Genomic DNA, 15,388 nt, shown 5'->3' with positions numbered 1-15,388 from the left:
GGCAAAGCAACACCCCCCAAATCCTCCAATAAAACGGTTCTAAGATCCCTCGGGACCGCTTCAAAGAGGATGAATTTTTGCGTTGCATTTACACCATAATTTGCTAGCCAATCCGCCGCACGATTAGCTTCACGAAAACAATGCGAAATGACAACTTCCCAATCTCGGTTAGAAATCAGGGCTTTGCACTTGCGAATGATATGAATGTAGGGGGAATTATCCGGTTCATCATCAACCAAAATCCTAGCAACAACCTCTGAATCAATAGATAGGTGAACTTGTCTATGACCACCATCCCACGCAACCATTAAACCCTTCATCACCCCCATCAACTCAGCTTTCGTACAGGTGCAAATGCCACAATTAATAGCATAGCATTCAAATACTTCACCACTACAGCCCCTGATTATACCTTCTGCTCCAGCTGTCCCCGGATTACCCTTCGAAGCCCCATCCGTATTCAAACACCCAACTTTCGGAGCAACCCACCGAATATATGCTACTTCCCTCTTACGCTTTCCTTTCTCTTGTACTACAAAAGATTTGCTTTCCATAGCCTGTTTAATCAAACCCACCCTTGCGAAAATAAAGCTCACTTGGTCAATTGGTATGCTCGGTTCAGGGTTAAAGGCTCTTTTGTTGCGCCACCTCCACAGCCACCAACACGCTACTGCAAAGACTCTTGGCCACTCTTCACCCCTCTTTGCATCTCCATCTGCAATGTTCAGCAAAATCCAATTCGCAAAAGAGATCTCAACATCCTCTTGACTTTTTCGAACTCCCAGCTTTTGCCAAACGAACCTGGCCGTTGGGCACAAGTGCAGAATATGTTCTGTGTCTTCATCATTTGATCCACAGGCTAAGCATCGAGGGTCCTCAGTTAAGTTACGCACAAAAAGATTTTTGTTTGTCATTAACCTGTCCTGGGTAGCTAGCCAGAAAAAGAACCGTATCCTTTGAGGAACTGGGAGTCTCCATACTAGTTTCCACCCTTGAAAACCACTCACAACATTCAACTCATTCTCAGCATCTCGAATAATAGCAATAGCTGATTTTATTGTGAAGCCCCCTGTTGGTGACCCTTTCCAGTAGATTTCATCCACCGTTTCCTCATCATCTATAACAGAATGTGCAGCGATTTCTCCCAATACATTCTCAGGGAGGGAATCAGAGAAAAGTTCCAGCTTCCAGCCCACATTTTTATCCCACATTTCTTTAACTGTCATGTCTTGCACTTGTAGTGGGGGTTCTCTATTAACCAACTCTAATAGAGGTTGGGAAGTAGCCCATCTATGATGCCAGAAAAAGGTTCAAGATCCATTCCCAACAGCCATATTCACTCCCTTCCTAACTATGTCCACGCTGCTCATAATACTTTTCCAAGTACTCGAAGCATTGACTTTGTCTTTGAACATGTCGAGGTCACAGCGGCTATCACAATATTTAGCTCTTACAACTCTCGACCATAGTGCATTGGGCTCAGCTAACAATCGCCACCCCAATTTAGCAAGGAAAGCTTTATTGGCATCTCTCATTGAATTAAACCCCAGACCACCTTCAGCTTTTGGTCGAGTGATTTTCTGCCACGAAATCAGATGGACCTTTCTCTTGTTTTCACTTTCACCCCACGGAAAGTTCCTATTCCTCCTGTCGATTTCATCACAGGTTGATCTAGGCAACTTTACCGATTGTAAAGTGTACGAGGGGATCGTACTTAGGGTGGACTGGACTAGCGTTGCTCGACCAGCTATTGAAAGAGTCTTGGTCTTCCATCCTGCTAGTTTTCCATTGATTTTTTCAACCAAATATTGATACTCTCGCTTAGAGGTACGACCATTGATTGTAGGGACTCCCAAATATTTCCCAAAATTCTCAGTTTGCTCCATGCCCAAACATTCACATACTCTATCTCTTGTGTCGAAGTTAGTATTATTTGAAAAATAAATCTTTGATTTTTCAATACTAACCTTACTCCCTGAGGCAGCACAAAATTGCTCCAAACAATGTTTCATAATTTGCGCTTGCTCTGTCGAGGCTACACAAAATAATATTAGATCATCGGCAAAGGCTAGGTTTGAAACCGAATGCCCATTTCGACTTGCAGAATTGGTTTCCACCCTCCTAGTTTCACCTCTCTATCAATCAGATGAGCCAATCTCTCCATACAAATTACATAGATATACGGAGAAATAGGGTCTCCTTGTCTAATCCCACGAGCTGGCATGAACGCTTCCATGGGTTCACCATTCCGAAAAATTTTCAACTTGGCTGATGTAATACATTGCATAGTCAAATTGACCATCAATTGAGGCAGTCTAAGCTCTAGCAGTGAATCTCTTATGAAACTCCATCTAAGCATATCATAGGCTTTTTCGAAATCAATTTTCACTGCCATATTATCCCATTTTTCCTTGTTTGTGCCTCATACTATGGAGCATTTCTTGGACAATAATTATATTGTCATTTATTTGGGGAATTAAGTGGGCACAAATCATTGATAAGTATTGAAAGTGACCCAATCCAAACTTGAAACCAATCTAAACTAGTTTTATCACACTTATACTCTAATCTAAAATCACCTAATCTAAATACTAGTAACTCAAGATTACTTGATAGTTGATTGCCACAATGCCACCTCTACCAAATGAGCAAATACGAATATCTCTAACGGAGTCTCTAAATGACGTGAATAGGGATGCTAATCGAGCGAGTGATCACGAGATGAGGGGGTGTTCGACTCGACTCAAAAACATTTTACATGTGCTCAACTTGTGCTCGCTAAAATTTCGAGCAAATAAAACTTGCTCGGTTTGTCATCGTTAAAATTTCGAGTCGAGTCGAGTAGCTCACAATGTTAAAGTTTTGGCCCTTCTAAATCATAAAACTTTTTTTTTTGGTTCACTTTATATAATTTTCTTTTATTTATTATTTATTTATATTGAAGTTGTACTCTTTCTTTTTTTTTATAATATATTAATTACGGAGTAATTCTTATTATGTGTCAAATTTGTTTAAATATGGTAACTTTATTTGTAAATTCTATACTAATAAAATGTATTATCGAGTTGCTCACCAGCTTATCGAGTCGAGTCGGAACTTGCTCAACTCATGCTCGTTAGTATCTTGAGTCGAGTCGAATTTGAGTCGAGCCAACTTGAGTTGAGTTTTGGACCGAGCATTGACCAAGTCGAGTTCGAGATATTCGCGAGCTGCTCAACTCGATTAGCACCCTTAGACGTGAATCAAATTGACCCGAACCAAATCCGACCCCAGCTAGCCATAATGCCATATGCAATAATGCCAGAGTGGGGGATATGAGCAAGGGAGAGAAGTACACATGCGGAAAAATCCAACGTTAAAACACCTGAGTACGACACACATTTTCTGTATTTACAGACTTTACAATTCATAATTTCATCATTTTTTGTTTCATCAATTATTTTCTCAGATTCCGAAATCCAATCCAAATCATGTCAATCGCTCGAAATTCTTCCTCTCTTACTGCCGCCGAAGAACACCTGTAATTTTCTCTCTCCTCTCTTTTTCAATTACTGTAATGATCAATTCAATTTGATTGATTTCGATCCATTTATGTTTTTACTTTCATGTGATTTGTATTTATATAGTGTTTTGTTGATTTTGAGATTTAATTTCTCAATTTTGCGACCTAATTTTGGTTGATTTTGCATCGACATGCTTGAATTTGTCGGTTTAGTTGTGTTTTAGTGCAAATTTGGATGGAAATGGATTGTGCTACTGTATATTTAGTAGAATATGTTGTGGTATGGATGTTGAAACAATGATTATTAGTGAAATTTAATGTTTGAGTGGGGCCGTTGTCGAAAACCTCGGTTCGTTGTTAATTTAGTTGTAAGGGAGGTTGATGGTTGCTTGTTGGTGAAGTGAACTTTATGCTTTAAAATGTTAAACTTCCAAGTAAAGGATTTTCAGTATATGCTAGTTAGAAAGTTTGTAGCATGGAATGTGGATGAAATTAGTCGTTCTTACTTGTCGAAATCGGTGCTTTGGCAGTGTGTACACTAGTTTGAAACCAAATGGAAATGATTTTGATGAACATATTAGGTCATATTGGTGTTTGATTTGTGAGTGGGAATTATGTTTTGGATATACTTATTAAAGCCATATCGTCTTATTTCATTCAAATATGATACTTGAGGTTTGATCATGTCTCTAGACTAAATAACAGTATTTCTTCTCTGGTAAAAATAGTATTGGTTCCATGGCTACATGTTTTATTGTTTCTAGGTTGGATAAATTATGCTTTCTTCTCTCTGATGTTGGTCCGTTTCTTGTCAGATTCTTGGATATACTGAATGATGCTCCATTAGCTGCACATCGGAAACCCACCAAAATCTATGGGAGTATAGTCTATTGTTTTTTACTGGCAAGTGAACTTCCTTTATATGTGAATATTGTAATGTCGTCTTTCTAAGTCTAGAAAGGCATTCTTCAGTTTGTTTTTGTGAAATTAAGGATATAGTTTGTTTTGTCTAATCTTACATTCCTTTTATTTAGGCAGGTTATGCCATAGTAGGGGTAGGAGCCCCATGGATTTTTCAACCTCTTGAGGCCTGGATCTCACCACTTCTTTGCAGCGGCAATGTTATTCTTCTTTTGATCACAGGTTCATCCAAGTAAATGTCTTTCATACAGGACAATTTATGTCATGGCTGTGAATTGCATATTAAATTTGTCCATCTTAAAGTTTCTTTTGCCTGCTAGCATATTTCTTATTTTTTGGTGGATCTATTAGCTGCTCTCTAGGACATCCATTAGATTTTTTAAAAGTACATGTTACAAGGACAAAGTCAGCTACTTGTTTCTCTACTTCCTCCTAAAGACTGAACCCTATTAATTCATCTATATTCTGTAAAGTCCTCTTAGATTCAAAATTGTTGCATAATCTTTTTGATTTGTAATTGTTATAAGGCTATTGCATTAGCAGGCTTTAGCATGGGCAAAGATGGTAGCGTAACTGGCTTTCTCTCCTGTATACTCTGTTGATGGCACTGTGTTCTGTGCCCTTCCCACTGAAAGAAATTAGGAAAGGATTGATGATTTATTAGAATTTTGCTAGTAATAGAATTAGCTTGTGTCCACTTATCAGCTATTGTGATAAATTGATAAGTAAGTGACAACATGAGAAATCTTGTGGCATACACGAGGGCTTTGCTGTGTTAATTTACCAGATTTTCAGTGCTGTATCGATAAAGAGTTTTCTTTCATCTCTCAGGTAACTCTTTAGGACAAATTGAGTGGGAGTTTTGCTAATACTTCATACAAGAGAACATGTGAGGATGAATTTTTAAAATATCAATACAAAACATGTAAATCTAACATTGGATTTGGGTAATGATCAGGGTTTATAATTGGATGCTGTATTGGCTGGGTTCTAATCTAAACTCCATATTTGGGTTTTGGGTCAAGATCAGGGTTTGGTCTATCTTTTAGAGAAACTTTGGTGCATGCAGTTGTGAATTAGAACAGGAATAGAAGTATAAGAACCTAACTCATTCCTGATAACCTAATGTGATTGGGCTGCAGGATTGAACCGTTGTTTGAAAGAATGAGTAGTGATAAACTACTAGCTTCAGTTAATTATGTAACTAAAGGTCTTCTATGTGCTAAAGGGGCTGAAAGTGACAGTCTGGAGTCATTGTGCTGAAGAGGTCAAACTTGAGGAGAATAACAAGATGATATGGTTGCATGATAAGATTGGCTCCATTTCAGTCACAAGTTTTTGTAATTTTTGAAAGAAACTTACTGTGCTATCAAAATTTGAAAGGTGAAAGCTCCTTCTAAAACATTCTTTTGCTTGGGCTGCTTTGAAAGAGAAGATCCCAATTAAGGATGTTATTAAGAAAAGGAAAAGCTTTCCTTGCAAACCTTATTGTTGGCCTTGTTTGTGATTATATATGGAAGATATTCTTGTAGCTTGGAATAGAAAGATAAAGAAAGGCTGGCTTGCTGAAGAGTGGAAGATGGTTCTGTTGTCTATTTGGTGGATTAGAAGGAACATAACTAAATGGATTTTTAAGCATAGAGGTTTCCCTAGTCAAGATTTTAAGTTCATTTTTTAGGGGCTGTTGTTTAGTTGGAGTCAAATGTTAAATTTTGAGCTACACTAGACATTTTAGATTTTGTAGATAAGGGCATGAATTTGTCGTCAGCCCTACTATTTTATATGGATGCCTCCCCCCCCCCCCCCCCCCTCCTAATGTAATCTTTGTTATCTAATAACAAATCCTTGTTTGAGTTATTCATGGTGATAAAACATTATCTATATTTCTGTTATCTTTAACAAGTCTTGATTGCTATTAACTATTTGAATTTTGTTTTTTGCTCTGAACTTGGGCCTCATAGTTATGGATTAAAGCAAATGCTTCCTTGTTGAGATAAATCCCTTTGATTGTTTGTGCAGGTATCTTTCAACAATATCTGGTGTACCAAGTACAGAAAATACGATTGCAGGTAATAAAAAGGCATATTACCATTTTCTGTACTATTAGCAGCAGTTTTTGGTAGTGAGATTGGAGATCCTTGTTAGCTTTCACTGCTATCACTTTCTGGTATTGAAATCCTAGTTAATTTTCTCTACTGTCAAAGGAATGCACTGTCCACTTCAAAGGAGTATAATTCACACCTAATTGTCCTGCTCTTCATACATGCTGTGAATATAGGCCGTTCAGTTGTCTTTCGATTTCAAGGGCTGATGGACATTACCTCGTGGTGATTGATTTTAGGGGCTGGCTGAAAAACCTCTTTGAAGTTGTGCTGACTACTGATTTCCCCTTACCCCCACCATCTTGTTAGAGGTGTTGTGCTATGATATGATGTGATTCTATATTGTATACCTGCCAAACAATTGAATGGAGTGATATGATGATAATTGATATATAACCAAGCGACTTTTTTTTTCCCAGTTAAATTTAATTTGTGAATAAAAACATCCGTATTCTTTTGTGTGGAACTGTTTCCTTATGTATACTGTTACTCCGTAAATTTTTTAGCATCTTATGCCAATATTTCTGAATTTAATGGTTGACTTCTTTGTCTTGTGTTCTAATTACATTAGGGTTACTACAAGCTTAGCCAGAGGTTGAAGCATATTGTTCGTCTTCCATTCTCCACCATTTCATACGGTATGTGTATAAGTATGGTATTTCTTCCTAAATCATCTTATAAGTTATCATCATCCTTTGACAAGCAATCTTTGGATCAGAATTTGAAATGTCTTAAGTCTTGACAATTCGAATAGCACCACTATGTCAGCTCGTACTTGTATATATTATAATTGTTGCCAATTTTGAAAAATAGAATTCCTTTTGAATTATATACCTGCATGTATCATGTTTCAGTTAACACTCTTATTAGAATAAAAACATTTTGTTCTTCTAGGAGTATGGTTTTTGTTGATAACCTTTTGATATTATCGGAACTACATTCACAATGCCCTAAAAAAAATCCAGTGAAGTTTGTTGAATTGAATTAAATATTTGAGGGGTAAAGAGAGAAGGGGGGGGGGTCTGGTATTGTGATATATGAAATAGAAGATGAAGTTTGCCTTTGCTGCTAAGTCTATGTATGAATTTTCTGATAGTGTTGAAATCTCTAATTTTGTTTACGGGGAATTCTGTTAGACCTGTGCTTAACATTAACTTTTATCTGTTTTGTGCTGTCTTGTTTCATTTTTTCTATCTGTATGCAAGGTATTCAACCTATTTCTTGATAAATTTTCAACAGGGACTGCTGGAATGCTTCTTCTTGTGGTTTGGGAACCCAAAATTAGCTTTTTGTCTTCCTCTGCAACACTACGGTATTTACTTCTCTTCAACTTCATGCTTATATTTTTGGACTTCAAGCTTTACACATTTCAGTTTTTCCCTCAAGTCCCTCCAAAAAAGGGAACATGTTTAGAGCTACAAAGATCTGTTGCCAATTGTGATGTGTGGAGCATATATATTGGGAAATTTGTGGTTTCCTTGTTTGTGCTAACTTTTAGGTTAGTGTTTTTTTTGATCAGAGTGGCAGCAAAGCTGATTAAATGGCAAAAGATGCCAATAGGTAATGTTGTGGATGTTGAGATGCAATCAGGAATCAGGAATTGTGAAAGTGTAGACTACATACTGTGGCTCCAAATTTAATATGTGAATCAAATTGCTGATTGTATAGATATTTTATCAACCATTGTCCATTGGCTTAATCTTTAGAAATCATCCATGAAGTAGATACATTATGTAATGATAGATAAGCATATCTGAATCTGATGCAACTATATGGATAACCAAAGTTCTTGGGCATCTTAAATAAGGTGAGCTATGGTGCAGATGCAAATTGTACCTGCCTGATGTAGGGCATAACTTTTCTGCATCATAGTGCTGAATTTCCGTATTAGTTTCCTTCTTAGTTGACACCCTTGTTTAATGTCAAGTGTCCCTTGAGCTTTTTGGTTTGATACCCTTAGTTCAACTATTGGTGGCTTGAGTCTTCGTACTTATATAGTTTAACCTTTTTGTTTTGAAAGAGATATGATGGTATTAGAATTTATTTCTTAGGCTGCTTCTTAGTGTAAATCTGGTTGAATGAATGGAGCCAAAAAATGGTAACCAGTATTGATGGTTGTTGAAATTTAACTTCCAAGTTTATTTAAAATGCAGAGGGTTCTGGATAGACATCAATCATTCATCAAACTTTATGGATAAACCCAGTCATGTTATTTGTTGCTTCGTCTCAAGTGCCTATTTTGGTACTTGACTCTCTAAAATGGGCTTGGGCACTCAAGCCTTCATTTTGGATAAAACTATGCCAAATTCTCACCAACTGCCAAGAGTCTGATACCTGGATAGGTAACGAATTATCACACTAGCATCTGAGTCCAAGTTATATTGCCGTGTACATTAAAAGGTGTATAGGGGATTAGTGGTTTGGCCAAATAAGTAGATTTCTTTCTCTGTTTAAAAAGACTAGTTAATTAAAGTCAGAAGTTGCTTTTGCAGTCCCATTGTCGAGTGTGGTGAGATTGCTAGTAACTATATTACAGACTGAGCACAGTTACAGACTCTTTAGGGAATTTGACTTCTAAATTTCACTAATTTTATTGCTAAGCTTGTAGGTAAGAAACATGCCCCGTGCAGCAATATATATCCATGTGGACCTTTTCACTAGAGTATGGGAAGGTTGGTTGTATGCAACTTTATTTCTGAAATGATCATGAGTGAGCAACTGTTGGATTTATATACGTCTTCGTATTCCTTCTATCTATGCATGCCATTTATGCATGTTGCCAGTTTATGTGAATACACTAAATTATTATTAGTTAAAAACGGAAAATATACTAGGCATTAAAATGGGGGTTGATTTCACCAAAAGTTATCTGCCTATTTCATATTTGGCAGTCAGGATATGGACTCGTATTTGAGTGTTTTGTCTGTTGGTATGCATCTATGATTAACTTAGTCAGGTTGCTCTGCTGAGGGCTGGGACCCCCAAGTTCCTTGGTCCTTACCCAATTTGGAGTCTTTGTATATATATACTACGTATATTTTTTTCTTTTGACTAAACTCCATTCATCTTCAGAGATTACTTTTTTTTTTTGGTTTGTTCCTTAGGTTTACATCTTTAATTTTGCATTACTCTCTCAATATAGTAAATCAGACTCGAGCAATAGGTGAAAACCAGAATAGAACCATATAATTCCCGCCAGTACTATTACTGCCTTAACAGCTATTTCCTCTGTTTTTACTTGCAACATAGCCTGAAGGCACACTTTCAGGAATTGTTTAGAGAAGCTAAATCATAAACGAATGACTTTATCAAAATAATTTTAATATCGGGAATAGGGAAGGTTTATATACTGTGTGTATATGAGCAATTTATTTTGATTAATTTGCCCTTTTGCATTAACTTATTTGTTCAAATTCAAATTAAGCAGGATGAAAATTTAAATTTTACTAGAACATATACTCATCAGAAGAAAGGTTTTGGGGCTTGCCACCTCTTATAATACCAGTGTCCAGTGGTAGCCCCTCAATACTGCAAAAGGTTTATTGTAAGGAAAGGGAATTTATCTGGAAACATTTAATAAAAACTCCATCAATTAATATGGATGATGTCTGGATGAACTTGGTTTTGATTAAGAAATTAAATCGAAACTTTTTTTTGTTAATGTGTTTTTTTTTTTTAAATATCAAATTATGTATCATATCATGGCTTTCTTTTTTCATGTGTCATGTTTGTAGGATCGTGATGCTGATTGAAGTAGTAATTGCTGGATCTTTTATGACTGCCTACATTAGTAAGTTTCCTTCTTTCTTGATTTCTTAACATCTCTACATCTCTTGTTGTGAGAACTGGCAGGCTTACTTTAATTTATAGGCCAAGCCATAACACTTTTGTCAACAAGCATACTGCTTAAGATAAGTTCAATAGCATAAGGTCTGTTAATTTTGTATGTTAACTAAACTTCAATACATATACAATTCTACTAGGATTGTCATTTTGGACAATAAATTCTTTTATGGTATGAGATCTTAAATTAATAATTGATGGACCATTCTGAAATTTTTGTTTATTACTCCAGTTGGGAGTATATAGATATTCATAGTTGTAGAAGCACTTCTAGGAAATAAAAGGAAGTTTGTGTGGAAAAGAGTGTGTGTGTTTAGAAGTGAGTTCTATTGATTTTGTTTAACATAAACATTATTTTTCCTAGTTTATCCTAGTGCTTGTGCGAACAAGTTGGTTATTTATCCTAAAATGCTTTTGGATAGGTTAAATATTTAGAGAATTCTGACATATTCTTCAGGTTATGTTCACCAGTATAATTCGTTGAATTTGGAGCCAGATGTCTTGAAGTCATTATACTCTCCACTTCAATCATCAAGTTCTATGGTAGGCTTAAGGTAAGATGAATATAAATTTTTAATGGTGTATGTATGGAGAGACTAGAACTTTGATGTGTGGTTTTTAATAGTTTCTCCGGTGAAGCCCTTAAACTTCCAAAGTTCCAAGAATTTTTTCTATCATCATTTTTGTTAACTATAACAGGTATTATGATGGAAGGCTTTCTGATCAGCAAATGGCATTACTGCAGTATCAACGAGAAAACATTCATTTTCTTTGTGAGGAGGTAAAATAACTTATATGGCTTATAATGCTGCAATTAAATGTTGCCTACCAGAATCTGTACATTCTTCGAATACAAGTCCATAATAAGCGTTTTGAAGATCAAAAGTTTTGTGTAGATTTTGAGGCTGCAAGAGTGTTTGAGCAATTATGAAAGAGCTAATGATGGCAGTACTCCTCAGGTAATGTTTAATTTGTCTCAACACTTAAGCATCTCAAAGGTGTTGTCGTCATCTTGTTTTATGGGTAATGGATATATTGCCATATTCAACTTATTCTGCTCATTTTGTATGGCCGATTAGTCTTCTTCGTGTTTTATTGTCCACGTCCAGGCTGTATAAAGTCTTCATGTTTCTTTTAGTGCTACTAATTGAATAATCATCGCACATTCAAGGTGCTAGTCTAGAAAACTCTGGACTGAATGAGTTGGATTTACCTACCCTCTGGTCACTGTATTGCCGGCTTATTTGTAGCAAGTCTTCTTGATCGGGTTGGATTTTCTAAATGAAGCTTTTTTCAGTCAATTGAATGGGTGCTTTCTGGTAGGCTTTTTTTTTTTTTTTTGGCCCTTTCTGATATGAGCGCATAGTAGTCAACCTATTGACTGTGATTGTAACTTTTACCTCTCTCAACTCTAGTGTCAATCCAGATAGTTTGCTTGTCTGATGATTGTGACTCTGGGTTATCCTGGTATAGACAACTGAGAATCCAAGAAACCTGACAAGTTTTGAAATGAATGCTAATATAGCAACAGCTTTTAATGTTGTGACAGTTCAACTGCAAAGTGTTGGAAAAAAAAATAGCTTTTTTTATTGTTCAGTCCTTGGACCTTTCCTTGGTGGCAATTTCATGAATTGGGTTGACTGACTATGGACATCTCAATTTGCTATCACAATTATTTGGTTTGGACATCTTATAAGTATGAGTATTAATGTAACAATTGGGAAATTAGGTAACCTTGCTGAAGCTTGAGATCAAGAGATGCAAAAAACTTCACTTAAGTACTGTCAACTTCTGGTTATTGAAAAGAATACTGTCAACTCTTGTAATTGAAAAGCAAGCAGTTTGCTTTTCTGATGATTGTGAGATTTGTGACTTTGGGTTATCCTGATATAGACAACTGAGAATCCAAGAAACCTGACAAGTGCCAATCCAGATAGTTTGCTTGTCTGATGATTGTGACTTTGGGTTATCCTGATATAGACAACTGAGAATTCAAGAAACCTGACAAGTTTTGAAATGAATGCTTATAAAGCAACAGCTTTTAATGTTGTCACAGTTCAACTGCAAATTGTTAGAAAAAAAATAGGTTTTTTGATTGTTCAGTCCTTAGACCTTTCTTTGGTGGTAATTTCATGAATTGGGTTGACTGACTATGGACATCTCAATTTGCTATCATAAATATTTGGTTTGACACCTTAGAAGTACGAGTATAAATGTAACAATTGGGAAATTAGGTAACCTTGCTGAAGCTTGAGATCAGGAGATGCAAAAAATTTCACCTTAGTACTGTCAACTTCTTCTCGTTATTGAAAAGAATACTGTCAACTCTTGTAACTGAAAAGCAGGCAGGGCAATTTGTGGGTATCAAACTAGAATAACTTTGTCTGCCCAATGAGTTCAATTAACATGGAGATTTGAATATGTTTAAGTCACTGGAATCGGAAATATGTATAAAACTTTGTACGATTGAAGTCGCAATGTAGTTGACCTTATGGCCCAGTCTAAAAGGTGTGCTGTGCGTATTGTTCTGGTTCTGTAGCTTTAAACATCTTTTCTTCTACATATAATTTATTAATAAGTTTACAGATTTGAGAATAATGTCTAATCCATATGCTTACTCTTATTGCAGGCTGACCTTGCCCATCTTTTGGCCGCTCGTGATCAAGAACTTCGAACACTTTCTGCAGAGGTAAGGACCATTTTGACCTTTTTATTAAAATACTTATGGCACATCCTTTTTCCTGTAGGGAAAAAAAAAAAAAAAAAAAAAAAAAAAAAAAAAAAAACCTTCATCAAGCTTGCATCACACTAATTATTCATCTATTAGTTGTATTGGTTGTTTCTTGGTAGATCTTTACATTCCATGCAGATATAGTTCTTGCTACTTCAATGAATGAGCTGCCTCAAGGCTTAGGAGTTGCATTTCTGTGAGTTACAATGTGGTTTCCCTGCTACAGATTGTCATTGTTCAGAGCATAATTGTCTAAAATTTTCTCAAATCAACCAGTTTAATAAAAAATGTTGCCATACTTTTAGGGATAGAGGAAGTATATTTAACGTGTTGAAAGCTTGTTGCTAGAGGGTGTTTAAAGTTATGTTCCCGCTTAATTTTCTATTTACAACCCTTTTTTCTCATAAATGTTTCGATATGGGCTCTGGAATTCATCTTGATATGGTCCTACCCCATCAACAGCGTAATATGTACTTGGCTGAATGCTGATTGTTGTGTGCTAATTAGAAATATTCTCTTACATAACAATTTCATGAGATATTGATTGATTTGTATGCCTGTGGGGTAGTCTCAGATGTCTTTAGTAACCCCCCCCCCCCCCCCCCCCCCCCGCATCTCTTATGTCTCTCAAAGTCAGTTTTCCATGGTGCGAATTTTTTTATGTATTTTTCCAAATATGCTGATGTACAACAATCAGATTGTAGCAAATCCTTTTGACCAGAGCTTACAAATTGTCTTAAAAATGTAGATGGATCAACTGCATTCTGAACTACAACTTGCTCGATCCTTAATTGCTGATAGGGATGCTGAGATTCTGCGTGTTCGCAACACAAACAATCAGGTCAGTTTGTATGTTTTACTTTCAGAAGATTATTGTCTAAAATCTCTTTTGACATTCTAATACTCCGTATCAAATATTAGAATTGATGCTCAATCTTTTGAATTTCTCATACTTTTCTGGACTTATTACAAATATCTACGCGCCAAAGTAATGTAATTCCATTTCCAAACATGTTTTCTTCGTAGATAATGTAGAGTGGTAATGAAAGTTTTTTTCAAAAATTTGTTTTTTTGTTCGGACAATCATCAATGGTCAATTACATGGGACCATTATTGAGAAATTACATATAATGTTTATTTACTTTACAATAATATTTTACTGCCTACCAAACATGTCTTTCAAACTCATACCTTGATTATTCTTATGATATTCTAACAGTATATTGAAGAGAATGAGCGTTTGAGGGCAATTCTAGGTGAATGGAGTGCACGAGCAGCAAAGGTAAGGGTAACATCCTCCTTTCTGTTGTGTTTAGCAGTATAGTCACATGAACTAATTGACACTTGTTTTTATGTAACTATGTATCAGCTTGAACGTGTATTGGAGTTTGAACGAATGTCAAATGTAGATTTGCAGAAGAGAGTTGGCACACTAAGGAACCAGTTAAGCAAACTTTCTCAACAAAGTCAGCAGCACTGAGCTCCATAGCTGATATAGAGAATTGTAAATGGTTTGTTTTTGTATTTTTGTGTAGCTGTAGATAGATGAACAATCTCAGGGTTTACTCCTAGGTTTGACTGATATTGTATAGGTTAGTCGGTGGCAAAGCCACGAATTATAAAAGTTTTTGTATTTTTTAATTCTTTTTTCTTATTCTTCTTATGTGCAATATAGAGAAGATGATAGTGGGCAGGGCGGGGCAGCTCATGTGTTGTGCCAACTTGAGCCCAACCTTGGCCAAAACATGGCTAGGTCAATTTGGCTAGTGGGTCGAACTTATGTTAGTTCTAGACCCTCCATAGTGTAGTGCTTGTAGTGTCAACTGAGTGTGTATGTTCATGTATATATTAAAAAGAATTTCATGATCATTACCGTTTTCTGAGTTCCGCGCACTAACATTTTACATGATCTTAGGTTCACAATTTTGAATTTTTTACCAGCAATATCTTTGTCTTACTTTTTCTATCCCATAATTTCCCAGTTTTCAATTTGGATGCTCAATATGATCTTCCCATTTATTTTCCAGAAAATTTCACATTCTAGAAAATTTTATCCTCGTTATGATTTTTTTTTTTTTTCTTTAATTCAAGAATGAGTTGAATACAACAAAGACATTTATTGTTTTATCTCCCTTGGCATTGAATTGTGTGCTTTCCAACAAAAAATACAAATACAAATGTACAAACTATGTATTGATATTTAGTTCTCGTGAGAATTTCACAATGGAAAATTATTTATACTATAGGAGAGTAAACATTAAAATATATTGATATTTCAACAATACTTAT

General features: G+C 35.9%; 1 protein-coding gene across 1 annotated transcript; it reads left to right on the top strand.

Annotated features, from left to right (window-relative positions):
- Positions 1 to 3,321: 3,321 nt before the first annotated feature.
- LOC110715757 lies at positions 3,322 to 14,982 on the top strand. Its single transcript, XM_021894365.1, has 14 exons — positions 3,322 to 3,520; positions 4,318 to 4,405; positions 4,537 to 4,645; positions 6,443 to 6,492; positions 7,097 to 7,163; positions 7,765 to 7,837; positions 10,260 to 10,315; positions 10,826 to 10,922; positions 11,068 to 11,149; positions 11,265 to 11,327; positions 12,998 to 13,057; positions 13,848 to 13,940; positions 14,319 to 14,381; positions 14,469 to 14,982. The coding sequence occupies exons 1-14, from the start codon at positions 3,471 to 3,473 to the stop codon at positions 14,577 to 14,579; spliced, it is 1,062 nt and encodes a 353-aa protein (XP_021750057.1). The 5' UTR covers positions 3,322 to 3,470; the 3' UTR covers positions 14,580 to 14,982.
- The last annotated feature ends 406 nt before the right edge of the window (positions 14,983 to 15,388 follow it).

This window comes from Chenopodium quinoa, unplaced genomic scaffold (assembly GCF_001683475.1).
Source record: "Chenopodium quinoa cultivar QQ74 unplaced genomic scaffold, ASM168347v1, whole genome shotgun sequence".
NCBI lineage: Eukaryota > Viridiplantae > Streptophyta > Magnoliopsida > Caryophyllales > Amaranthaceae > Chenopodium > Chenopodium quinoa.
This window is presented reverse-complemented; position numbering and strand designations above follow the sequence as displayed.

Coding starts and splice junctions, on each gene's coding strand:
- LOC110715757 (XM_021894365.1), top strand. CDS start 3,471: ATGTCAATCGCTCGAAATTCTTCCTCTCTTACTGCCGCCGAAGAACAC. Junction 10,923..11,067: donor AGTTCTATGGTAGGCTTAAG/GTAAGATGAATA, acceptor TAACTATAACAG/GTATTATGATGGAAGGCTTT. Junction 11,328..12,997: donor ATGATGGCAGTACTCCTCAG/GTAATGTTTAAT, acceptor CTCTTATTGCAG/GCTGACCTTGCCCATCTTTT.